This window comes from Dermacentor andersoni, chromosome 8 (assembly GCF_023375885.2).
Source record: "Dermacentor andersoni chromosome 8, qqDerAnde1_hic_scaffold, whole genome shotgun sequence".
NCBI lineage: Eukaryota > Metazoa > Arthropoda > Arachnida > Ixodida > Ixodidae > Dermacentor > Dermacentor andersoni.
In genome coordinates, this window is record NC_092821.1 from 127,674,638 (window position 1) to 127,701,597 (window position 26,960).

The window sequence follows — 26,960 nt, forward strand, 5'->3', positions numbered from 1 at the left end:
AGTAATAATTGTTATTGAGCAATAAATAGTAAATTTGTTTTAAAAGTTGGTTAATTTGTACAGAATACTAAACACTTTCTATACACAAAAGTTATGGAATACTACAGTGCGCCTTACCCGAATCGACACTTTCGGTTGATGGCGGCCGTGTAGCGGTGTTCAAAAGCGAGCAAAGCGTACCTTTCAAAACCGAATGTCCAAAGGCCTGCGGCCATGCCAACTCCTACAGAGCAACTTGAAAAATGGAATGCTGCCTTTGATCTGCTACTGTTTCAGCAGCTCAAAGATGACGTCGACGACACGTTGGTTCAGAAGCTCGTCAGCGTCCTTAATACGAACGTGCAAGGCGACGCAGGTGCGATTTGTGCGATCAGCTGCTTTTCTGTGATCGGCACTTTTATGAAAGCTAACATATACAGAACTGGCTCACAGTAGGTTGTGATAGTTGCAACGTGTGCGATCTGGAAAGGCACTTCGACCACGTGTACTGTGCATTTGTGCTGTTTCACCAGCACTCTGTCATAATTTGACGTAAGAAGCTAATACGCAGAAAGAAGCGCTAAAGCAAAACACCGCCTCTTATATAAGTGTTTCTATAGAAGAAAAAAGACCGATGAATAACATTTTAGCAGTAATGATAAGAGCTAACAATCAACATATCTGTGCATTAATAGGATGAGGTTAAACATCTTATTAACTGCATGGACTTAGAAGCTAAACACTGCGATGTCCGCTACCTCATGTGCTTTCATAAAGTTATGAGGATACCCGCCGTGGTGGCTCAGTGGCCATGGTGTTGGGTCGCTGAGCACGAGGTCGCGGGATCGAATCCCGGCCACGGCGGCCGCATTTCGATGGGGGCGAAATGCGAAAACACCCGTGTGCTTAGATTTAGGTGCACGTTAAAGAACCCCAGGTGGTCGAAATTTCCGGAGTCCTCCACTACGGCGTGCCTCATAATCAGAAAGTGGTTTTGGCACGTAAAACCCCATAATTTAAAGTTATGAGGATGATATAGTTTTAGTTGGTCATTCTAAAAAGCAGTTTTTTTCTTATTCAGTGGTTGCAAACAACAAAGATTAGAGGTTTCAAAAAAGAGTATTGTGTTCTAAACGCAAAATAAGGTCTTTTTCTCGTGACTGAACGTAGGCTCGTCTATGCTGCTGCTTAATTTATTTCACTATTACTGCAATAGCAGGTTTATATAAAATTTTGTTTTGTCTGCTTTTGAACAATGTCTTAAATAAGCTTCTGTCTTTTCTTGAAGCATAAACCTGGCGTTCCCCCCCCCCCCTTTATTTTTTTTTGCATCCTGAAACCAAATATGTCCAGTGTGATGTCTACCTATGGGATATATAAACCCAGTTCTTTTGATTCACTCACTGTGTTGTACTTCCGTAGCTAACTTGAAGTCACATTGGTATCCAGTAGAAAAGCCATCAACATTGATACTGTATCTGTCCTCCTATTTCTTTATTGGTAAACATTTTTTGCAGTAAATATACCAACTAGGCCAAGTTCAAGATCTGAAGGTCTGAAGTTAAATCTCCTTAATAACACTTTATGAATCGACCCATCAAATATTTCATGCCTTCAAGTTCGGGGAACACAAGAACAAATAAGGCGTAGTAAACACCTCACAGAATACAGATTTCACAGTAACCCCTTCAGATTTTCACTCTTTTATCGTGCTTCATAGGATCCCTGCTGACTAAGTGAATGGAGCCTACTCACGGAGGACACTGCTAGCAGTACCTCACTTAGCTTGTTCCTTTCAGCTTTTTTGAGTTCCATTTAGTATTTGCCACATAGCCCTTTTCGGAGTTTTGCAATTTTTGGGTTTTTTCAGACTTGGGGTTTCACATGCCAAAACCACGATCTGATTATGGGGCATGCCGCTGTAGTGGGGTATTTCGGATTAATTTTAACAACCTGGGGTTCCTTAACATGCACCTAAATCTTCGTCCTGCAGTGGACATAAAATAAGCTGATGATAATGATGTTTAAGTACAGGAGTGTTTTCACATTTTGCGCCCATTGAAATATGGCCGCTGCAGCCGTGATCGAATCTGCAACAAATGCAGCAGCGCAATGCTACAGCCACTGGGCTACTGCAGCAGGTTATATACTTATTAGTGCTGGTCGCCGGTTACTCAAGCAAATTCAGAATGTAAGCTCAATGTCTTTTATCTCAGTATACCAATTGCGTCTTTTCTACTGTTTTAGATTTATCAATTGTTCTGCCTTTTCTAGTTCCGTACCATTCTGTAATGACAAGGAACTTTTCATCAACGTAGCAATATGCATTACGCCTGTCTCTCTACTTATATTATCAACCTGACAAAAATTGGGTTTGTAACCTGTGCTTTCACTCCCTGTTTCTAAACCTCGGGAATACTTTTTCTGTTTGTATATCATGTCTCAATACATGCTGAAGCCTTTATAAGGGCTAAAGCAGTGTGGCTAAATAAATTACATGAATTACAGAATTCGGCACTGGGCTGTGGAGAGGCTGCGGTGTCTTGTCCAAGCTGGAGAAGTCGGTTGCAGTGCCTAGGACATCCGAGTCCCTCTGCTTCACACTTCAGCTCATCGCCGTCTTTGGAAAGCTTGAACCGATGTTTGCATCGCTTCAAAACGACAGTCGTGTACTGAAGGGCTTGGATAGACTGGGGGAAAACACCAATGCCAGTGAGCAGGCATCGTACCTGGATGTCGTGACGTCATTCCTCAGTCACCAATCTGGGCGGGCCTGGTGCATCGAACATGGTATGTAGCCTGGTGAAGTCGCTGTTTGACTTACGTGGCTTTAGCTGGGCTAGTATAATGTGAGCGTTGCTTTCACTCAATCCTATTCCCTTTTTTTATCCACTGTTCATGGGCAGGCGATTGTGATGGTTGGTGGGGCACTGCCCAGACTGCTGATGAAATGCGAAAAGGAATAGCATTGGAATAGAATCTATACTTTATTCCAACCGTGGTTTACTTGGATATTTTGCCTTGCTTTTGCTTGATTTTAGCTGATTTACTAGGCTTTAGCCTGATTTACGTGGTTTACTTGACTTTAGCTGATTTATCTTGTTTTAGCTTATATAACCGGCTTCAGCGCGATTATCCTGGCTTTATGTGGTTTACTTGACTTTAGCTCATTTACCTAGCTTTAGCTAGTTTGCCTGGCTTTATGTGAATTGGATGGTTAACTTTATTTATTGGTAACAGTGTCAGGATTCTTTTTAAATCAGAAACAATATTATCTTTGACAGCAAGGCAACTGCATGCAATGTTGCCACTCGGAACACTAAACTGAATTCGAACTTTCAACACTTGCTTGTGTGAGCAAGATATGATAACTAATTATTCAATTTTCTTTTGATAGTATTTACATATTGTTGCATGTAGGAAAGGGAGGTTAAGTAGGCTTAACAAGGCCTCCCTCCCCCACCTATTCAAGCACTGCCTTCGTGTTGCAGGTTTGCTGATGGGCATCAACAAGATGAGTGGGCGAAATGTTATGGCATAATGAATCCTCGTCACTTAAGTGAGGCTTCCTGTAGAATGTTGCCATATGGAAATGAGAGACTCATTCATAATGCGGATTTTCAACACTGCAACCTCTTTTTCCGATCTTCTCACAGAAAAAGAAAGAAAAAATGAAATAAAAGAATGTTTTCATGTTCCAGGTGTCTCTTCGAAGGTGTTCCAGTGTCTTCAGCATCCTAGCGTCTTTGTCCAGGGCAAGGCTGAAGCATTTTTTGTTGCGCTCCTTATGTCAGACCTCAGTGGAGGTGGCTGTGGGGAGGTTGCAGTATTTGTAAACAAGATCTTGACAGAAGAGCTACCACCGAGACAGCGTAGAAAGCAAGTACTACTTATGCTGCCTTTGATTCGTGCTTGAAAGTAGCTGCCATGTTTGCATGCATTTTACGTGGTAAAAATTGAACTGGGTGCACTGATAAAACGGTGGTCTGCTCTGGACCACTGTCAGTTGCACTTTGCTCCTCAAAAAAGCAGGACGTGTGTAGAGTGAGCTCCTGAACAACACTTTGCAATTTGGTGAATGCGGTTTAAATCGTGGATCTAGAATGTCAAAGAGGTGCGACATAATGCTAGTGCATTTATTTCTCTAGCATTTGCCTCTAAATTGCTACTGAATATTTTTATCCAGGTAAAATGTTGTTCCTGCTTTATATTTTGTTCTCGTCCAAAACCCCTTTCTGTAAGCACCCTGCTAATGATCTTGAGCAGTATCGCAGTATTAAAAAATATGAATAAAATAAATAAGTCCAGCCAGGACTAGCTGGTACTGAAGCAATTCTCTAACATCAATTTCTAACTGGTGCCAGACCTGGAAAATGAGCCTAAATATCCCAAAGTGCTCCCAAGTGACCGTAACAAAAAAGAAGAGTCCACTATCGCATGTATACAAAATTAATGACGTTGGCATTACTCTTGTCGATACGTTTAAATATCTGGGGATTGAAATATCTCGCGATTTAAGATGGAGATTTAAGATGGAGTGTGCACATTAACAACATAGTTTCGTCAGCCTCAAAAAGACTATGGTTACTTCGGCAATGTCTGAAGCACTGTACGAGCAAGAGAAAACTAGTTGGTTATACTTCATTGGTGCGTCCTCTACTTGAATATGAAGATGTCGTTTGGGACCCGCATGCTAAGGCTGATGCAGAGAAGCTGGAAAAAGTACAAAAAAGAGCACTCAGATTTATTTTTAATGCCTATGGAAGACAGGTGTCACTATCTGATCTCCGTTCAAGGTCTGGTCTTCCGACACTGGAGGAACGCCGTAAGCTACACCGTCTGAAGATGCTTTACACGATAGTCAATGGACAAACTAAAATGAATTTTGACAAATGCTTACAGTTTAACACGTGTAGAAGTACCCGCGGAAAGCATGAACTTACCCTTGTACCCCAGGCTAGAACTAGCGCTTATCAATTTTCATTTTTTCCTAGAACGATAAGACAGTGGAACAGGCTTCCACAAGAGGTAACGAACAAGCGTACTGTCGACTCTTTCTTATCAGCTATTTCTCAGTTGTAAGCGAAGCACGCAATTCCTTTCGTATCAAATTTCTATTCAACTCGTGTCTTTAGTTTTGCAGACATTGTTATGCGCAGTAGCGTACAAGTATGATCTGTGTTGCACTGTGTGTGAGCTTGCTGTGTTCGAAGACTTTTATTTCGACGTTTTCTTTGCTTGCACAGTATCCCTTTTTATTTTCTATGTAACACTCCTGCTTTGGCTGCCAAAAAGCAGCCGGCAGTATTGTCAAGTAAAAAATAAAATAAACGAAAGGCTGCACTTCAATACTTGAGCTTTTACATTCCCTGCTGTCACAACAGCGGGAGCTTTTAGTACAGCTATTTGCTTGTTGTATGAGCATCATTTAACCTTATTGGCCACTTTTTGGAGTATTCAGTATGTCTAGTCTCCCAGCTGTAGTTTTTTTTTTTCAGGTGCTTGCACGTGGTTCGTTCCTTACTTGAAAAGGACCCGCAACTTAGCAAAAAGCTTTGCTCCGAGTTTGATGTCCACCGGCATCTTCTTGGCTGCTGTGTTGCCTGGATGTCGACCTCTGAAGCAGCCAGCGCAGCTGCAGATGTCCTCGCCAAGCTCGCATCTGCAATGCAGTTCGTAAAGAAAAAGAACCTTTGTTTCTTTTTATTTCAATGAATGGCTTTGGTTTAGCGCATCCAGTTCCCTGCAGTGGCCTAAGTTAGACTTTAACCCTTTAACAACGAGACACATAAATACCTAGAAAAAATGGTTATTTTTCTATCTAAATGTGCAAAACACATAAAGAATAAGCATAATCAACAAAAATTAAAAAGAAATATTTTGTGGAAATTTTTTTCAGCAATAGGGAAAAAACCCCAGGCAGACAACTGGAAGTGGGCTTCACCCCAAGGTACCTAAGGCTTTGTTTTGTATAACCAGCTCTCATCACATGTGAACCATAGGCGTGCATTTCATTTGCTTTACATCACATGTGGGACACTACTGCGGCCTGAGATCTGACAGTGCTTTCAAAACAAAGCGTGTCGCATGCCAAACTTCTTCTTCATCCCATGTTTCTGCTTCCAACCCAACAAATGATGCATGCTGCCTGTTGTTCAGTATTGGCCAAAGACATTTAGCCAGAAACTTCGTACTCAGTACTGAAACACGGCAAGAAAAAAAATTTTGTTAGTATGTTGCCTGTAGGCAATACTCGCCAGTAAAGTGTTAAATGTTAAATAATTTTATTTTGACATGTTCAGCTATATGTCGAAGCATGTAAATTCAGTGTAGGATACTGTCTTGCCATTCGGTTCTAGTTATGCCATTGATAAAATTTATTGCACAGTGTCAAATGTGTTTCGTGTAGTGTTTCAGTGAGAAACAAATCATAACTCTCGATCAGAATGATTTTGATATACAAAGCCACTTTAAGCAATACATATGTGCATAACCAGGGAATTGTCCAAGTCACACATTGTGTGTCTTGGACAAGCTGAGTTCGTCCATGCATTTCTGGCAAAAATGAGTAAGGACAAGCTCGGCTCGTCAAATGGAAATTTACATTTTATAGCAACACCATGGACAAGCCTAGTTTTGTCTCAGTGTTTATTTATTTATTTATTTACAAATACTGCAGCCCAGAAGGGCTATTGCAGGAGTGGGTGAATACAAATGCGAGAAAGAAAATCACTATACAAAGAAGCATGCGTGAGTAACATGACTAAGGGGAGCATTCAATGGCATCCCCAAATTCTCTATGTGGTAAAGAACGGATGGAGCCAGGCAGGTCATTCCAGAGTTCAATTGTCCGAGGAAAAAAACTGTATTTAAAAGTGTTGGTGCGAGCAAGAAAGACGGATAAGTTTAAGTCATTGCTGCTTCTCGTGATTAGGGGCTTTGCACGGGTCAGATATGTGTTAGGGGAAGCATAATGTGGAGAGTAAAATAGAGAGTGTAGAAGTTTCAGAGAATTAATGTGACGACGGTGGGAAAGAGGGGTTAAACCAAGCATATTCAGATGAGATGACGGTGAAAACATTCTATCATAACGGCGGTATATGAAACGAACCGCCTTTTTCTGAACAGATTCAATTTTGTGGATGTCCGAAATTTTGTAAGGGTTCCATATGGTAGACGCATATTCAAGAATAGGTCTTACAAGTGTTTTGTATGTAATAAGTTTAGTTTCTTTGGGGGCAGCACGTAGAGTTCGGGTTAGATAACCAAGTTTTTTTAGTCCTTTGTTGCAAGTTGTTAGAATATGTTCTGACCAGGATAATCTTGGAGTGAAAAGGAGGCCTAAATACTTATATTCGTATGCGCGCTGCAGAAAAGTGGATTTATAGGAATAATTGAAATATGAGCAATTAGCATGCTTGTGAAAGGACATGGCGACTGTTTTCTTGAAGTTAATGTTCATTTGCCAGAGTTCGCACCATTCACAAAAACTTATAAAAGATTGATTCAGAGTGTTATGATCGTTAGGTGAAGAAATGACATTGTAGAGAACGCAGTCGTCAGCGTAAAGCCGAATTTTTACTGAAACAGAGCTTGGAATGTCGTTAATATAAAGCAAAAAAAGCAGTGGCCCTAAAATAGAACCCTGGGGCACACCGGAAGATACTGATGCGTCAGGAGAGTTGAATGAATTAAAAGAAACATACTGTGAACGATCATAAAGAAAACTACGGATCCAGTCAATGAGAAGCGGGTTATTAAGGATAAAGTTTAGTTTATGTAATAGTTTAGGATGTGGTACAGTATCAAATGCTTTCGAGAAATCAATGAAGAGTGCATCTAATTGATGACCTAAATCAAGAGCAAAAGCGATGTCATGTGTAAATTCAGTTAATTGAGTCACTGTGCTAAAACCACTACGAAATCCATGCTGAGCGCTGCATAAAATGTTATTAGACTCGAGAAAAGTGATAATGTGTTTATAAATTATGTGTTCAAGAAGTTTGCATGCATGAGAAGTTAACGAAATGGGTCTATAATTTAGAAGAGATTGTTTCTGCCCAGATTTGAACAATGGAATGACTCTAGCCCGTTTCCATGAACAAGGAACTGTACAAGTAGATACAGATTTCTCAAAAATCAATGTGAGGTATTGACACGTCCAAAGCGCATAACGATGAAGGAACACATTGTTAACATTGTCTGGACTGCAGCCTTTTTTGGTGTCAAGATTTAAAATAAGGTTCAGGACTCCTTGCTTACATATTGTAACATTGTTAATTGCACAGGACATGTTAGTTGTCGTGGAGTAGGGAGGAATTACGCCATTGTCCTGTGTGAATACAGACTGAAAATATTCACTGAATGTTTTAGCAATATGTCCAGGATCGCTTATTTCGGAATCGCCTAATAGAAATGTCTGGGTGGTGTTCTTCATTGGCGAAATTGAGCTCCAAAATTTTCGTGGGTTATTTTTAACTAAATTAGGTAGAGTAAACTGATAATAAAAGTTCTTAGCTGCGTCCATTTTTTGACGGAGTTCTTCCTTCATAAAGCGGAACTGGTCATTTGTTTCTGCATTCATGTGGCGCTTCCCACGTGCTCTGGCTACTCGACGCTTCAAATGCAGTATTTCCCTTGTCATCCAAGGAAGGTCTAGATTATTCTTTTTTGTTTTTAATGGCACATAGCGCTCTATGCAAGTATGGACAATGTTTTCAAAATGGGATACTATAGCATTGATATCACTGGTAGTGCATAACTGGGAGAAACTGTCGAATGAAATGCTTAATGTATCAAGTATGGACGTATCATCCGCATGATTATAATCGTAAAAACTGGTATATTGATAGTGGCGCCTTGAAACTGAAAGATTAATAGTAGCAATAACAGCTTTGTGATCGGAAATACCGTCCGTAATCTCACACTCAAAGCCACTTGTAAAGAGCGGTGCACTTAGAAAAATCAAATCTAGTATGGCGGACTCTCTAGTAGGGTTAGATACAATTTGTTTCAATCCAAGCGATAGTGGAAATTCAAGCAACTCTCTAGAAAGAGGGACGTTATCACCAGTTATCGATAATGAAGCCCACGAAACATTAGGTACATTGAAGTCCCCCATGCAGATTAAATTTGAAGAGCCAAAACCGTGCTCTTGGATGAACGCGTTAAGGATCATTATTTCATTTGAGGTATGTTTGGGAGGTCGATAAAACACACCAATGATTACATTTGTTTTATTAATGTGCACCTTACACCAGACCGTCTCGATTTCAAGTGGGGATTGTAGTACAGAAAACTGTAGGTCAGAGCGCAAAAACACGGCAACACCTCCGCCTCTGCCCGCATTCCTGTCTACTCTTATGACGTTATATCCTGGGGGAGTTACTTCGCAGTCAAGGATGTCGCTATGCAACCAGGTCTCAGTAACACCGATAACATGTGGGGAATGTGATGCCACCAGCGAGGAAAAGCTTGAATATTTGTTAGATAGGCTTCTTGCATTAAGATTTAATATACAAAGTTTATCGTACTTGTCATTGTTAAGTCAAGGATTGTTCCCCTGGGAGAGCGGTAAATGATGGTGAGTGGTGCGGTCAGGAGCTTTTACAAGAGAGTTCGAAACAACGTCCCAATTGTAGAGCTGATTATCAACAAACGCATGGTCGTACCTGAGGTGTACCACTGAACCATTGTTACGGAATTGTGCTGTAGCGTCCCATAGTTTTTTACGGATGGATCGTATGTTTGAAGAAAAATCTTCAGATAAGCGCCACTGAGACCCTTTTAGCTTATAGCCATTCTTTAGAGCACTAATCTTTTCGCGAAAATCTAGGAGCTTCATAATGATGGGGCGAGGTCTCCCACCTCTAGGTCTACCAAGCCTATGCAATCGCTCAATTTGAGGAAAATCAAGCTTTAGTACGTCAGTAAAGAACTTCTCAACTTGCGATTGCAGCGATTCATTAGTGTCATGCTTAGATTCTGTTAGACCATAAAGAATAAGTTGTGCTTTTGATAGATGGCAGCACACAATCCATGGGACAGTGCAAGCAGAAGTGAATTTATTCTTTCTAAGAAGGCAAAACATGTTGGCAACTAGGGTCCTTAGAAATAATTTGGAAATTCTTGGTCAGAATTTGGGATAATATTGTGGCACAGAAGAGGTTAAATTTCAAATATGAAAGCTCTCTAATAGTTGTTTGTATCATTTGTTACAAAAACACCATCTAAGGTGTCCCTGTGAATGCAATCTAAGCCAAAAAGTTTTTTCTTAACACATTAAGGAGCAAGCTAAAGCACAATCAGAAATATTTTTTGATGTAGTAAGCCTCTCGGTAGCCTCTTTTCAATGCAGCCATGTTCATGGAATGTAGTCTTTCTAAATTGCCATACTAATTAAGGTAGTAGTAATGTGAAGGTTATCTGTGAAGGCTCATGATAAAGGAATTATTTGCAGTGATTGTCAGTCACATGTTTGAGTCCGAGCATTTAACGCCGCTGTTTTCTTGTCCTCCAGGGATGAGAGATTCTTGGAAGAAGCAATGGATTTGCTGAGTAGAGACAAGCTTGTCAGCATCAAGTTTGCAGCTAGCTTTGTTCAAGAAAGGCAAGTTCTCTTCATCTACAGCTTTTCACAGAAGGCATGCATTTAGTTCACCAGATCAGCCCATTCTTCATGTGTCAGTACAGTTGCTGAATGACTTTAGATTTTAAGAACTTTGTAAAACTGAACTTCAGTTATCTTCTTTACCATATGCCATTGTGTGTAGTGAAGACCCATGTGTTAGTATTGCAGACAGTGTTGATCCCTCAACATTCAGTCCTGAGCAAGCAGTGCAGTTGTATTAATTAAATTGGGATTCTTGTAAAACAGCCAAATCTCCATATTGACACATAAAAATTGTTTATGTTTTCGGTGAAAGTTTCTTCAAGACAATTTGTGTTGCAGTGTTATCGCTCGGCGCAAGACATCTTTCTGTGTCTGAAGTTTGTTGAATGTTATCGCTGGTCCTATCGATTGCCTGTTGTCACCGAACCTTGTGTAATCTGTTTGTATCTGCGACACGAATTGTGTAGTAGGTACTTTGTGGAAGGCACATGAGCACCAGTGGAACCTTTGACGAGCCGTGTATCAAAGCCAACGTGCTTGACCCACAAATCTGATTTCGTCGATCACCAACTATGCTCTCCGCTATCGTTGTGCTTCGAGTGTCACTTGCTTTTGTGGGCACAAGTTCACCCACTAAAAAGTTAGTTTCATGATTCGCAGTTGTGCTACTGTGTTCTTAACCGTCACTACAACGCGACAATGTGATGAACACGAATGTTACAAAGTTAAAAAAAAAAGTGTTTATTGCCAATATTAGAATGTTACAAATACAGTCGAACCTCACTATAAGGAAGTTATACTTACAGCGAAAAACTTCATTAAATTGCAAATTTCGTTAATTCAAGGTTTCAAGTTTCAGCAGCAAAGAGTACATCACAGATATCCAGAGCATTACATGTGGATAGTATCTTGTTAGTAAGCACTTATAAACGAATTGCAAGAAGGTCGGGGTCCATAACAGCGCGGTTATGAGTGGCAGCATGTGTAGTGCGAGTTGCACCAAGAGCATTGCATCCTTGTGGCTCACAGTGCCCGGCGCTGTAAATCTTCGATGCCAGATGCCATGACTGATCGCGCTTAGTGGCTGCAGTCAGTGCCCACAAATTAAAAACAAAAATGTTAAAAGATACGCATATTTGTCCTGAGCGCGAAAAAACAAACATGAAAAGTCAGTTTTGCGGCAGATAGTTTTGCCAGATGGCTATAGCAGAGAGACAGCCACACGAAGTAAGGCTTATAGTTTTATAGGTGTCACGCGTGCTTAGGCAAACGTACATTAACAGATCTCACTCGATCACCACGAACTCACTGTCACAACGTGAGCGAATGCTCTGCACTGTGTCTCAGAAACTTGAGATTACTTGACCGCCAACACTAGATGAAGGGAAGTCGTTTACAAATGCGACAAATAGTGCAGCGATGTTTCCTGCCTACCACGTCCCGGCATGCGCGCTTTGACGGCATTTGATATCGAAGTTTGACTGTAATGCTTCCTAGAAAATCTGGAGGGACGAGTCCAATAGACTGGCATCCACATGCCATTGCACCCCTTGTAACGTCATCACTGATATTGCCTAAGGCTTTGGAAAAAGAGCGAGGCTTTCAGAAGCCACAGGAGGCAGAGCAAACGATATGTTCCACAATATTGTAAGTTTTCTGCTGAATATTTGACCTGCATGTTGCAGCTTCTTTTACAGATTGTAAACTTTTTCTTGCAGTGTTCAAAAAGTGTTTCGAAGAAAGTAACCCAAAATGATTGTCCTGAAGGCAATGCATGCTGCTTCAAGTAATTTCAGCAATTTTGTCCTAACTTCAGTGATTTTATTATTTCCTAAACATACCCATGATCCCTTCAGTGCCAGTATTCAGCCATGCATCAGCAAGGAAACTGAACAAAAGATTGCGGAAATCCTGACGGGTCCAATAGCCACAAAGGAGTTGGAGGTTGGAGACAAGTCGAAAGTGAGGGCGCTGCAGTCGACAGCAGTTTGCGAGTTGAAGAGAGCGCTGCCATACTTTGTCCACTCGGTATGTGTAAACAAGATGACTTTCTTTTTTTGTTGAACAGCGTAATCTGGCTTTCCTAGTAATCTCTCCTAACCCACTCTGAGCTCAAAAATTTGTTATATATAGTGCCAGCTGTGTACCTGTCTGCAATATATCCACCGCAGTAGCTCAGTGGCCCTGGTGTTACACTGCTGAGCTCTAGGTCGCGGGTTCAATCCCGGCTGCAGTGGCCATATTTTGATGAGGGCGGAATGCAAAAAAATGCTCGTGTTACTTATATTTAGATGCACATAAAAGAACCCCAGGTGGTCGAAAGGAATCCAGAGTCTCCCACTACGGTGTGCCTCGTACTCAGATTGTGGCTTTGGCATGTAAAGCCTCAGAATTAAAATGAGTGTACAATGAACATACAGCCACAGAATTTTTTGAAACGCTGCTGCATTAGCCAAGTGGCAGGCATTTGATGAACGACTAAGGGGCCGCTGCAATTTCTCGCTTGCCTTTGATGCCCTCCCCACAGGTGCTCTCATTTCCTCGGTCACCAACACCGTACAGGGCAGCAAAACCAACATGCAGCATCAGAAAACCAGATGGGCTCCTCCATTGTCCACCTCCATGCGACAATGCCTGAATGGAGGCTTCACTTGAAATGTAGCAAAACAACGATGGGGATCAGACCCGGACATCTGACTCGTTCGTCATCTGGCAGCAACTGAGCGAGCAGTGCCCGTGGCCACTGCTCATGCTTGGCACATTGTCTTGTTCTTTATTTGCAACATGGCGTACGACACTCAAGCCCTGCTTCCTTTTTCTGAACACACAGTCGCCTCTCATTGTGTAAAACGCAGAATTGAACTTTCTTTAGCTGCCTCCCGTCACGTTGGCACTTAAGTCCTTCATCGGACAACCTTTTGATGGCTTTTACCTTGGTGATGTCACGTGCAGGACCCTGCTGGCTTCAAGACATATGAAGAAGGAACTGGAAAAGCTCAGAGAGGAGCATTGGGTTTAAAAAAATTATTTGTGGTTTCCCCTGCGGTGTGTAGCGAGGATTGTAACGATGATTGTAATGATGATAAAGATGATTGTAACGCATTCTGTACATGATACACACATTTATTTCAAATGTTTTCGAAATGCCAGAGGGGGTTAAAGAGCTAAGCCAAAAAAGAAACAATCTTACGTAAAAGGAAATTTTGTCATTTACATAAAATTAGCAGAAGAAGGCACAGAAAGTGTTATCAATGTGCAACTAATGCAAAAATTTTGCAGCTTTTCGAAAAGACTGGCTGAGCAGTAGAGGACAATGTTGCAACGCTTCATGCCTGTGCCAGATTGTTCCCTCATGTTATTGCGCATTCAGCCGCACAAGCCTGCTGTGTCAAACACTTTTTCCTAACATTTACACATGAAGATTCATAAATTGTCACTTCATAATGTGTGAATTGAGATAGGTTTTGTGGCATTCTGTTGCCCAGCCACTATCCATGCCCATACATTCTTGAAATAAATGCCCATTGTAAGGCGTACTGAAAAGCTGCATATATGTACATGGCATGGGCACATAATCTATTTTAACTGCTATTATTGCTTATAATTGTATATTTCTTTCTTGTAAAACTTCACATTTACTGTGCAGTAATTAGCTGGTAGTACCACCTTCTGACAGGTTAAGGAAGCGTCCAGATTTAGGCAGTGTAAAAGGACGAAGAGAATAAGGCGGCACAATTTGTGGCGTATGCATGAGGCTGACAGGTAAGTTCCAGAGAGCAAGCACATTAGACGTCTTGTCCGGATGTGCTGTAAACACAAAGAACAGAAGACCGTATACCACGGTCTGGTGTTTGACTATTGTGACGATATCCAATTTACGCTGTGGCCATTGAACCTCCCCCTCCCCCCTTTCCACAAGCTGTAACCACTGCTTCTTTGCCCACTCTTTCTTGCAACTTTGTGTTTCAGAATGAACTGGATTAATTTCAGTTCACTTTCATTTAATTACTGCAGGTCACTCATGAAATGGTGGTTGACAAGATAGTGCAGTTCTTGCTGCATTCCCCGGCTGCCAAGGTGACGCGGCTGCTTTCGGTTGCCCTCGAGTGCTTGGTGTTTGCTGTCAAAAAAGTTGGTGAGTGTTTTATTCAGCCTTTTCTTCTTGTACTTTGAGTACTGACACAGACACAATTGTTCATCGCACAACTTGTGTATGTTGAAGCTGTGTTCTAGCTATTGTTAATAATAACAGTAATAATGTTTATTATGCAGTAAGTTGTACATTCAGCAAGTTCTGTGCCGCTTATGTGCACTGTTGGGCTTGTATGTCGCACTGGCAGCCATGTTATGCGCCCTTGCAAGTGTAAACACTTTAAACATGGTTATTGGATTTTACCTCTGTTACCTGGCGTATTAGCTGATACATAGAACAGAAGGAAAAATGCAGTTTGGAGTAATACAAATGACTGAGCCACTTAGGCACATTGAACAGCTTCTGAGAATGCTTCATAACATACAAGATCCCTTAGGCAAGCTTATCTGAATATTTTGTCAAACTAACCAAAAACATAGACGTTTAATTACTCCGATAATCTAGTTGCTTTATGTAGCAGAATATTATATCTATAGTGGCAACCGACAAGTACTGTGTGCAATATTTCAGTAATTGTGCAGACTTGTGGCATACTTCTCTGTTTTCTTGTTTGACCGCCTTGTTCAGTTGCCATATCGAGGCATCGGTTTTATGCCTTAGAGTTGAAGCATCAGAAAAGTTGATTATGATTCAAATGTGCTCACCATAATTGAGACATTTGTAATAGGACCTATGCTACAAAATTGGTTATTCTATATGAAGTGCATTAGAAAAAAGTCTGGGAAAATATAGTATCTCCAAATGCTTTGGTGCTGCTTGCAATGTGACGTCATATGGAGGAATCTCTGTTTTCTTTTTATTTGTTATTATTGCCGTTACAATGTGGTATGTATGTGAGGAAGGTTTCTGAAATCATGGATGCTCATTCCGATACGCTGCAAGCAAAAAGGAAATATTTTTATTCTTATTTCTGATGTTTCCTTTTTAGGTAGAGAGTAAGTCATGTGCATTGATGGCTTTGTGATAAACATTCCTAAAAAATGCAAAATATTTTTCTCCATCAATCATCATTCGCTCTTAGATTTTTAAAGCTACAGTAAATGTGTTGATATTTATTATAATCCGACAGTATTAATTGGCATTTGACAGGAATAACACCCTGTTACTAGAAAGATAACTGCATGCAGAATACCATCCTTTCCACTGTAGGACAACTCAGCACAAATACCTATTAACATGGATTTTTTAATCATGTGGAGTTGCCCAGTGAAGATTGGTGTGGTGTGTTTGCATCTGTGTTGAACTGTGAGCATGTAATTTTCTCAACCAGCTGTTTTATCGCACATTTTACTGGCAGATCTTGTGAAAGCAGATCCTTCAAGGTTGAGAAGTTATCTCGACAACTTGGCACCATTCCTTCGAGATCCAAATTTGTCAGCCCATGTAAGTAGGCCACAGTATCATAATCTCTCCTTGTGTGAAGTGGTGCAGTTAAGTTCACCTATACCAATACCACTCGTAATGAAGCAAATAAAGCTGTTATTATTGTGTCTGTAAACAACTTATGCCAACACTAACTAGTTAAAGGGGCACTACACAGAAAAGTTAGTTGAGCTATATTAGTGAGTTATCTTTCGGGAATACCACAAAAGCCACCCTCTCCATAAGTCAAGGCTTGATTATTCAGAAAAGACCAAATAACGAAACAGGTGGCCCTGGCGATCATTGTCTATGTCAGTGTCGGGATATGCCAGTCTTTACGTGGAACAAAGTTCCACAAATTTTTTTCGTCTTGCCATGTTGCTAGCATGGCTACCAGTAGAGTTGGAGGCACTGTGAACACTTAGGACCTAGAACTAGAACCGCAACAAAAACAAAACTGCCTTTATGTTTATGACGATGCAGTAGAAGACAAAAGACAAGGATGTGCATAATTCAAAGGTTGTGGGTTCGGCTGCTCCCACTAGCAGCAAGTTATGTGTTTGTGTGCATGTTATTTAGTGTCATGTGATTTAGTGTGTGTTCCACTAGCAAGTATGGCCACACCAAGTTGGCCAATCTTCAACTTCAGCATATTATTTTACCCACTTCCATTTTCCTTGAGCCTTTACCTTATCGCTTCTGCATTCCAATTAAATCAACCATTGATCTCCCCTATGCTTTTGTTGGCTTAATTATCTATTTGCTTCATATGGTTGTGACTTAACTAAAATCGGGCCCCTTGGTTCCCAGACCCCCCCCCCCCCCCTCAACCCGCCTTTCTTCAAACGAGCTGTTAGGTATTAAAACAGGAAATCAGGTTTATTCATTGTTATAATGTAGGAAAAAGCAACAGTCACAAAATTGACTGCCCTACTGTGTCAAGTCGGGACTAGGGACTTTTAATCAAAAGTAGGGACTGTCCCACTAAGTTCGGGATTAGACAACCCTATTGGTGCTGTAATTTTGGTGGGAAATATTAAAAAGTTGAAGTTTAGCCTTTTCTTTGTCTCCTATTAAACAAGTTCTTACCATAAAGTTAAGAGAGATAAGTGCTTTGAAAGAATACTTTTTCGGCCAAAAGGGATTTAGCGTTTTTGTTTAGTGTCTCTTTACTAAATCTGCATTGGAAGCAATTGGAAACGATGTGGTGCTCTCTCTTATAAGCTGCATTTTACATGAGTCAGAAACAGAAGATAATGTTAATTTCCAATTTTCATTATTCTGTTCGGTTGTAGAATCCAGCGATAAACCAATTGACTTGTTCTTGTGCCTTATTTTTATCGTGATTGGATATACACAACAAATCCTAACTTAAAAGGTTAGTTGGCAAGTGAATCTTGTCACTGAAGTATACTTTGCAATGATTAAGCACCAATCTGTAAATGTTTCTTTAAGCTTATGTTGGTTTATGCACATGTAATTGTTTTTTTTTTTTTTTTTTTTGCAATCCTTACTTCGCATCTGTATTTCCAGGCGTTGAAGCAAGCCCTTGCGATATCCCTGACGCTGGCGTGCGTCATGTTCTCGAGTGCGGGCCAGGATTTCGACTGGAGGGCATGTGCTGCCCTCTGCTCCTTTGGCGAATCCCTGCAGCGTCAGCTCGTATCGACAGAGCCGCAGTTTGTGGAAGCTGCGCTGGACTCCTTCAGTGGCATCGCGGATGATGTTGGTATGCTACCTCATTTGGTTAAACCGCGCAACAGTAAAGAGAAACTGATGAGAAAAATTAACTTGAGCAGGGTTGCCGCTCTTCTACAATGCCAAAAAAAGCCACTCTTACTGTTAGAAGAGTTTTGGTAAACCAGAAAAGAAAAAAGAAAAACAAACGAAAGAAGTGTAGCGATGCCTTTTTTGAGGTTCCTACACTAACTCTATGTAACGTCATGGAGTTTGACAGATGCCCGGGCCAAGCTAAATTTTTTATACAGCTGACTTTCATTAATTCGGCCCTGATGTAACTGATGAAATTGATGGATTTATCCGGCAGATTGAATTAAACAGGACGCAGAAAAAAACTCATAACCACTCCGCTGATTCGTGTATTTTTCCTATTTTAACAGGCACCCAAATCAGATGTGCGCCCACTTTCTATGGGCACAAAGCAGAAAACAAACGTAGAAATGAGATTCAAGTTCCCTCTCAACGTATAAATCTAACGCACACCAAATTATTTAGCAAAAATAATGGTCTGGTATGTGTCGCACAATGGCAGGCGGTTTTCTAAAGTCAGCTTTGCCGCACCATTCCTAAAGTTAGCCTTGCCGCAATACGTTTGTGTGATGCGATAAAGCATATGAATGCTGTGAAGGTGATTTTAATATTATGTCCGATTGCAAAGCACAGGCCATTTATGGCCCAATTTTCCTTGAAAAAAAAAAAAAGTTTGCACGTATAATCAGGTAAATACCTTAATCAGACATTGTGAGCTAGGGTTATTGGTTGAAAATCTTCCTAAGGCAGGCTGAAAGTAGGTGTTTTCATGTTTTCGATGGGAGATGACGGACACTCTAGTGCATTCACTGTCCCCTATGCTCCACTGAGACAGACGCTGCCACTAAAGTGGTCGCATTTGGGGCCAACTTAGGGGTCAGGCGCGTGCATGCTGACCGGTCAAATTCGAATTATCTGGCGAAGGCCAATTTTAGGATCGAAATAACGAAAGCTTAGGCCCCTAGAAATGCGTGGGTGCTGACCGGGACCTTTGGCTGGGATCGAATGGACCGAAAAATCGAATTAACTGGAGTCAAATTAACAGAAGCCTACTGTATCAGTAAATTTGGACTACATCATCTTCTAAAGGAGCCAAAGGCTGAACATTGCAAGTTTCAAGACCTTTTACTGAAGCACAATGGCCCAAATATGACAAAATACATTGACATCACTGACGTGACACTGCCATATCAATTCCAAGGTTTCAATGTAAAAAGAAAAAAAGAAAATTTGGCCTTTGCTTTATCTTCTAGTAATGAGCCCCTTACTGAAAAGTGAATGAAAATAGACTTGAAACTTTATTTTGAGACTTTATATGTCTAAACTTACTTATTGCTTCTCTTCATTCTCATTAAGTATAGAAGGTATCGTAATGGTAGTTGTAAGAGAATTTTGTGAGATTTAGTGGCGGGTCACGATTGGCTTCCTGCACTGGATTTGTCAGGACCTCAGCGTCATGACAAATCATGATAGCATCAGGACGAGTCGGTACTCAGTGTTTGTAGCTTTGCGCGATCTGGCATATACACTGTATCTATATAAATTGCGCAGTCTGAAGGGAGGTTTGTAGCCAGACTTTGCCATTGTAAAACTGTGCTTTAATCAAAAAGCTTTGCTTTGGTCATCACAAAGTGCTGTCTGTGCGGACGTGTCTTCAAGATGCTCTCTTTTTTTTTTTTTTAATTTTACTAGCACACCGCAACTATGAGCTTCCATGTAAGCTGTAATTGTAAATGAGTCACTATTCTGGCATTAACACTCAAAACCTTGTGGCATTGTAGAAACCCGTAGAGATAGTCCAAGGCGCGTATTATATCTTGCTCTTGCATATTGCCAAAACAGCCAGTTTTTAAAATACCAGAAAGGAATATAAACAGATCAGTACTGCCAGTAAAGTCTACTGTTCACGATTCATTCTGCACACATGATGTGGGTAGTGTGTGCGCAGTGTGAGGCAGGACAGAGAGACACAGAAAAGACTAGGGCAAGTGCTTAACAGGTGCTCAAAGAACTATACTTGTAACTTAGAACGGTGATGGTTTGTGCTAGTTTTTTTTCCATAGTGTCAGTTTGGGCTAGTTGGTTTTCCATAATGTTTTCCTTTTGGGAACATTTTACCAGCACGCAAGTTCTTTGATTGAGCTGTAAGAAAATGCAATATGCAAAAAAAAAAAGAACACCTGTGCACCATGCATTGTGTGCACGTTAAAGAAATCCAGGTGGTCAAAGTTAGTTGGGGATCCTCCACTACAGCGTGCCTTGTAATTAGATTGTGGTTATGGCACGTAAAACCCCAGTATTTGATATTAACAGCATGCCACTGTAGTTTGTGCGCTCATAGCTGCAACCTGAGGAACTTGAACATCTGTTATTCTCTTTTCATATGCACTTCTGATTGTCAACAGAAAGGTTGAATCTGGGAGAGGGCACTTCCGGATTGTCCTGTCTTGTGAATTGTCTCCAGCATTACGGATTGGCCAGGTTTGTGTGGGACAACCTACGAAACAGCGACGGCGGAGTACGGGCGTCTGCAGTGGCTGCCATTGAAAAGCTGTTCTCCCGAGAATGGTTGTGGACTCACTTTTGCAGCCGCCTGTCACTCACAGAGGTGAGAGTGAGAGACACTTTCTTGGCAAGGTGCATTGCCCATACATCAGATAAATGCATGGGCAACACCACAAAAACAAACTGAGGAGCACCATGTGCCTACTATATTTATACCTGTGATATGCTTGCAATTGAAATTGGTTTTAACCTTGCCTGGCATTTATACTGAACAGCTCTGAGACACTGGCTACATAGTTTACTAATTAGTAGTTGTAGTCTGCAAATTTCATTATATAAGATAACTCATTAGATTGAGATTTTCATGCTTTGGCAGTGAGCATTCCTTATGTTGATACAATCCTTTTGGATACATTTCACTTCTTTAGCATTTTATATAAAATTACAATGAGCAGCAGTGCACAGAAGTTCTCTAGAAATTCAGGCAATAGTACTTGCGCAACTGCTATGCTCAAACTAATTTTGTTACACATGGAAGCAGTACGTGATAACAAATATGTGCCTGCCATTTAGCTAGATGATGAAAGGCTGCCGCTGCAACGTTGGTGTGAGGCCATCAGTGTGCATGATGTGTGATGTTTTATGTTGAATCTCAAATGTCATGACTATGAACAAGGCAAACTGGTTATGATATTTAACTGCATGGAGCATTCTTTGCACTTCAACTTGTCCCACTGCATAAGAACCGCATGGCATAGAAAGATTGAATGTACATGCCCGAATATTGAAAGTTCCATGCAACTGACTGCATACCCAGCGTTTTAATATGTTGAGCATAGAACCCTTACAACTCCTTACCGTTCTAATCACATTCGAAAGCATTCTTCAGTTACTTGTCAGAGTACCGACCCTTAAGCTGGATTAGGTAGAAATTGAAAAGGGGGTTGTCGGGCGTTTCTGCCCACAGGGGGTCGGAGGCATTTCCAAAGTCCAACAAATTTAATTTCTGCCTAAATGGCACACTAGCAGGCTTTATGTTCAAATGCTATTTATTGGTGATATGTTGCTGAACACTTTATAAAGCCTTGCAGCAAAGCTGTATATGGCTACCCCGGCAAATTTTCTGCGTCCGTGGGTGTGCACCGTCACGTTGACAAAGAAAAATTTTTGTCTCCAGAGTTAGTGTAAAAGAGTCTAGTCTTATAGGTTCATTAGCATAAGTGACAAAGTCTATGATGGGTGGCTCGTTGTTCATCCTAGTGCACTCGTCGCAAGGGTTGAGTGATTGATGACCTATTGTTCTCAGCACGGCGCTTGTTCGCCGCTGCTAGGGGGTGAGCTGCTATAGCAACTGCGTTTGTGTAAAGGTTGTGCAATAAACGTACACGTACGTATCGTCGAATGTGTGTTTGTCTATAGAGTGACGTCAGTGTCGCCTAGCAACCTTATCAGCAGCTGTTCTTGAGCGGTTCTATGGGGTGGACGCGTATCGTGTGTAATGAAGAGGAGCAACGTGTCCTTCTGGAATGATGATGGGAGCGACAGCGAGAAAGGGCGCGTCGACAGAGGGAAGTTGCTAACACCGCTCGTGCATCTGTCGATGAGCCTTGCTCGTTGTGTGTGCCGACCAATGAAAACCCGCAGTGTGCCTGTCTGGAACGGCGGCGTGAGCAGACCCGGGAATGTCAGCGCCAGCGGCGGGATGCCGCTAAGGCCTGTCATAGCAATCCCCTAGCCGGCGACGATTCACAGTGTGCCTGTGACAAGTGGGCTTGCAAACAGAACCGGGAATTGAGCACTAGTGGTGGCAAAGCAGCACTGGCGAGACGCGGGCTGTAATTGCACATATAGAATATACATATATATAGTCTAATTTCGTCATTTTAGAACAACACATAACAGCTTTGCTGGTCGTCTTCACAGAGTGGAAGGGCCGACGAATTTTTTTATTCGGAGAATTCGAACGAAGTTTAAGACTTAGGCTGACCACGAGTTTAACTAGGATAATTGGTGTTTCACAGACAACATGGCGTCTTTGTTGCTGTCATTGTAATCAACGTCGAAGTTCTTTGAATTATAATTATCATAAAAATAATAGTTCTGCATCATTTTTCATTGGCTTCTTGCACCTGTCTCCCGTGTTGGTATACAGGAGATACGAGCAACAGTGACAGATAAGCTTTGTGGTGCCATCTATAACAGAAAAACAAAACTTGCTGTGTAATTTTAGTTTAACAAACTTCTGTGTAGATGGTGCAACCAGTCTACAGATATTTCAAATTTGTGAATTATCTTGGGCATGTCCAGATGTGTGCATTGGTGGCCAGACAAGTACACTCGGGCATGGCACTTAAAGTGTTAAGGACAAGCTGTGTGAAAACTGATTGGATGTCGAAACTTTTCTGCAGCATGCATTTTGCGAGTGCACTGAAACCATTGCACACAGAATTCAGTAAGGTGTTGTACATTGGAGAGAATATGATCGAAGTGACTGCCTTATTCATGCAGGCAGATGTCGTAAAAGATGTTTCATCAATGGCCCTGGACGACACAGACGTGTTTGCCCGGAGGTCGGCAGCGTCCACTCTTCGCAGCTGGCTTGATCGAGACTACCTCGGACTACGCTCCAGACACCGAAGTGCTTTGCAGCGCTGTGCTTCCGGCATGCTCAGCTTGGACTTGGACTGCGAAGTCCAGCTAGGTGGCCTCTCAATCTGGAAGACTTTACTGGGAGAGACCCTCAACACGTCAAGTGCGGTCTCTGAGTCCACTGTGAAGGAACTGCTCAGGGAAGCTGACACTGCAGGCTTTGGTGCATCCATGAAGAAAGCGATGGCTTCTGATGCGGACCAGCAAGTCCGCAGAGATGCGCAGGCCTTTATGCATCAGCTGTTGGCAATGCTTCATGGCCAGTGTTCATTTTCTGGCAAAACTCTCGAGATGGGAAGTGAACAGGATGGAGTGGGTGCTTCGAACTATGAAGGTAACTAACATTTGTCTCTGTAATGTGGGATAGATAGATAAACATTTTATTTAGCATGAAGTATGATTCAGCTGGAGAGACCCTCAGTCTAGAGCCTTGTTTCTTCAGCGCTGCACTAACGAAAGCCTGCATTGGTAAGGTGGTAGAACCGTAGTCAGCCGCCTAGCCGGGAATATGACCACACATAGCGTCATGATGTCACAACAAAGTATGTAGAAACGAAACAGAAACTGGCTGTAAAAAAGCTTTTATATTATTCAGGGTGCTGTGAGGCTTTAAAGTATTTTCACTGGTGTTTAAATGTACTGGACCATAACTCAAAGAAAAAGAAACTACTCGAAAAAATAAGTACCTCTTTAAGGTTGGTTGTCTTCCAAGCTTGGGTCCAGTACTGTTTGAGATTCTCCTCGAACAAAGCCGCACATATTGCGTTCAAAGTCCACACACACACTTCTTACAGCGATACCCTTTTAAATGTGCCTGAAAGAATGATACAGCTAAACAATGCCCTTTAGCAGTCAATATGTTTGTAGCATGCTGGATCTGTACCGTGTGATCACAGTCCTGTTTAATGTGGTGGCAATGACGATACTATCATCAGCGGGGACGTAGCTAGGGCCATGTAGTAGTGGCTTGTGGAAATTAACCAGGGTGCAGATAAGTGCTTAATGAAACTTTTTCTTTTCTCCAAGTTTTCAGGCTTTAAATTGGGGGCGTGGGCATTGCACCAGTTAATGTTGCCTTTCGCACTGAGGGGGAATGGAGAAGGTGAATAAGTGATCACACTTTAGCATATCCCAAACCAATACCTGGGCTATGAAAGAATCTGTAGTGGAGGGTTTAGGGTTAATTTCACTCATTTGGGTTTCTTTAATGCACAGTGAAGTCTCACTGCATAGACTTTTTTGCATTTTGCCTCCATTGTTGCTGTGGCTGGCTATTGTACTCATTACATTAAGTTTATGAGCAGAACACTACCAAGTAGATTGGACAAAATTAATAATTTGGCTCCAAAGCTGCCCGCTGCATTCCACTACCACGCACAAGGTCACAGACTTGATGCTTGTCCTTCTCGTGACAATGGTGAAATGAACTTAGTCTATCAGTGCAACCTTCATCTTGGCTTAGGGTGTCGCCTTGAGGCATTAAATCTGATCACTGAGAAATTGACGACGATGCGAATTCATTTTAAATATACTGTGTGCCTTACTGAATTTCCAGGCAAACCAGTTAACCGCAATGAAGCCGAGGCATCTATGGTCAGCGGTGACGAATTTTCCAATGCGGATCGTTCGGCAGCCATGGAGGAAGTGCTGGACCTGGGTGTGTCGGAGTGCCTCCAACGAAAGTTGAAGCTCCCCGAGAATATTCAAACGTCGGCCGCATCACTTGCAGCGGACTCTTTACAGCTGGAGCTGGTACACACCACGGACCTCCTTGCAAAACTTTCACCACTGGGAACTTTCGAAAAGTGCAATGCCGAACATGTCTCACTGGACTTCCAAAGCTGCGACTCTATTCTAGAAGATATCTTGGCTGCCGCTGCATCGGAACATTGTGACAGAGACTGCTACTGAGTTCTTATCACCGTATGAATGTCTCTGTCTTCAGAGGCAGAAATGCTGTAAATAAAACATTCTGGCAGAATCAATCTCACGATGAATGTCAATGTTAATGCAATTAGCATTTAAGTAGGGCAGCGACACACGGCACTGCCAAATCCCCGCTTTACAGCAATATCTTGACTTCTTCGTAGTTCCTCTCTCCTCGCTCACTGCATGCTCATGGTCCCATTCTGTTCGCTTCACAATCTTCTCACTTGGCTTTTGATACCAACTTTTTCACTTCTCTGTAGCCAGCTTCTTCAATTTTCTGTTGCCGACTTCGCTTCATGCCTCTTGTTGTGCATGTCTATCTGGGAACATAGCTAGTGGCACATATCCACTCTGGAGGATTGACTAAATATCTTCACATACCTAGTGTCGCATGCCCTGCTGTACCTACACAATGGCTCAAGTTGTCTATTCAGGCACATACCCAGTGTTACCGAGTTGGTGTGAAAGAGGTTAGAAAAAGACGTCATATCAAAAAAGTGTGTCAAGTTCCCAAAGAAAGCTAGTCACAATGAAATTGCAGCCATTGCCTGATGACATTTTCAGCAGCCCAACATAGTATCCAAAGCTGCACTTTCAGTTTTAGTATCTGTTTTACAGTGGAGCTGTATATGGCTAGCGTACCATAGAATAGAATGCCATACAGTTCGCCGAGCGCCGTCATTTTTATTTACAAGAACAGCCAAGAGCCGGGAGCGATCGCGTACGCCGGAAACACGTCATGGTCGCCATCTTGTTTTACGATCGCCCGTTCGAAGCGGCACGCATGTTGTTACCGGCACGTGACAACGTGGTTCTTTATTCTATGACAACGTTTTGTGCACCCCGTGCAGTGCTTGATGTGCGCCTCGGTGAGCAGAATGCAGCAAAAACAAGCAAATCCACGTCCCACCGACGGGGAATTGTTTACGGCGCTTGCGATGGCAGTCGCAGCATGGAGTGCCACGCATCGGGCCGCGAATTGCCCGGGAATACGGAACACTCGCTTCAAGAACGCTGGTTTCGGTGCCACCCGACAGGCATCGCGTGCGGATTCGGCGCCGGACGTATAGATTTGCACGAAGGGGCCGTAATCTCGATCGATTGCCTTCGGGTGTACGAGATACGACCGCCTTCGCGCTCGGCACCGGACGCGTCGGTGTCTACGGGCGACAGCGGGCGCTGGAGAAATGCTGCTGCTGGAAAAGAAACCTGCCATGAGTAACTACTTAAAAGGAAAAAACGAAATCAGGAAAGAAGCAACTTATGATAACCCAAAGGGAAGCTCGTTACTTTTCGAAGCGAGATCGGGATGCCTTCGAACACGCACCTATAAAGCGAGATATAAGAAGGAAGAAGAAGCATATGTGCTTGCTGCGATAAAGCTAGGGAAACGATGGAGCATGTTATATTAGAATGTGAAGACGTCTACCCAGCAGTCGATTTAGGCACCACTGGCCTCCTTGAAGCCCTTCGGTTCAGCGAGAGCAGCGGAAAAGCAAGCATGCCCGCAAAAGAGATTAGTAAGAGGCGATTAGAGGATTGGTGGAAGAAAAGTAGGGAAACGACAAAAAACGGAGACGTGCAAAAGCACAGTTCGCATTAGGGGATCATAAAATTTGGTCGTGGGAGTTTTTAGTTTTTTTTTTCTTTTTTTTCTTTATTGTTTAGCCTAGGTAGGACATTAAGCAGTATAATAGCAAGAACTTGGTGGCGCAACCCACCGCCCCGTTCCAAAAATGGACGCTCGATCATAACATCCATTCATCCATGCTTTGCGTGAAGCGCTGTTGCTGTGCGTCCGGCGCCGAGTTGACGCAAAGTATCGCAGAAGTGATCTTATCTCCGAAAGCAGTTGACCGAGAATACTGCTCCACGACAGTGCTGCCAGTGCTGATGGACGCATGCAGCGCACTGTGCACTGTCGGCAGTGCGGTTTCCATAACGTCGAGCAAAGCTTGCCAAAGTAGGCTAACGGAATTTCGACAGTAAAGTTTCGTTCTG

At 42.2% G+C, this 26,960-nt stretch overlaps 1 protein-coding gene across 2 annotated transcripts; it reads left to right on the top strand.

Moving 5' to 3' along the window:
- Window positions 1-133: 133 nt before the first annotated feature.
- On the top strand, window positions 134-25,015 carry LOC126525588 (uncharacterized). 2 transcript variants are annotated; one of them, XM_055067751.2, is made up of 13 exons: window positions 134-355; window positions 2,488-2,769; window positions 3,681-3,858; window positions 5,478-5,651; window positions 5,879-5,929; window positions 10,499-10,588; window positions 12,448-12,619; window positions 14,606-14,726; window positions 16,042-16,127; window positions 17,640-17,835; window positions 20,282-20,484; window positions 22,890-23,364; window positions 24,586-25,015. In XM_055067751.2, exons 1-13 carry the CDS (start codon window positions 214-216, stop codon window positions 24,939-24,941), a joined length of 2,526 nt encoding a protein of 841 aa, XP_054923726.1. In that variant the 5' UTR covers window positions 134-213; the 3' UTR covers window positions 24,942-25,015. The 2 variants fall into 2 exon arrangements, with proteins under 2 accessions (XP_054923726.1, XP_050029475.2); XM_050173518.3 differs by lacking the exon at window positions 5,879-5,929.
- Window positions 25,016-26,960: the final 1,945 nt, after the last annotated feature.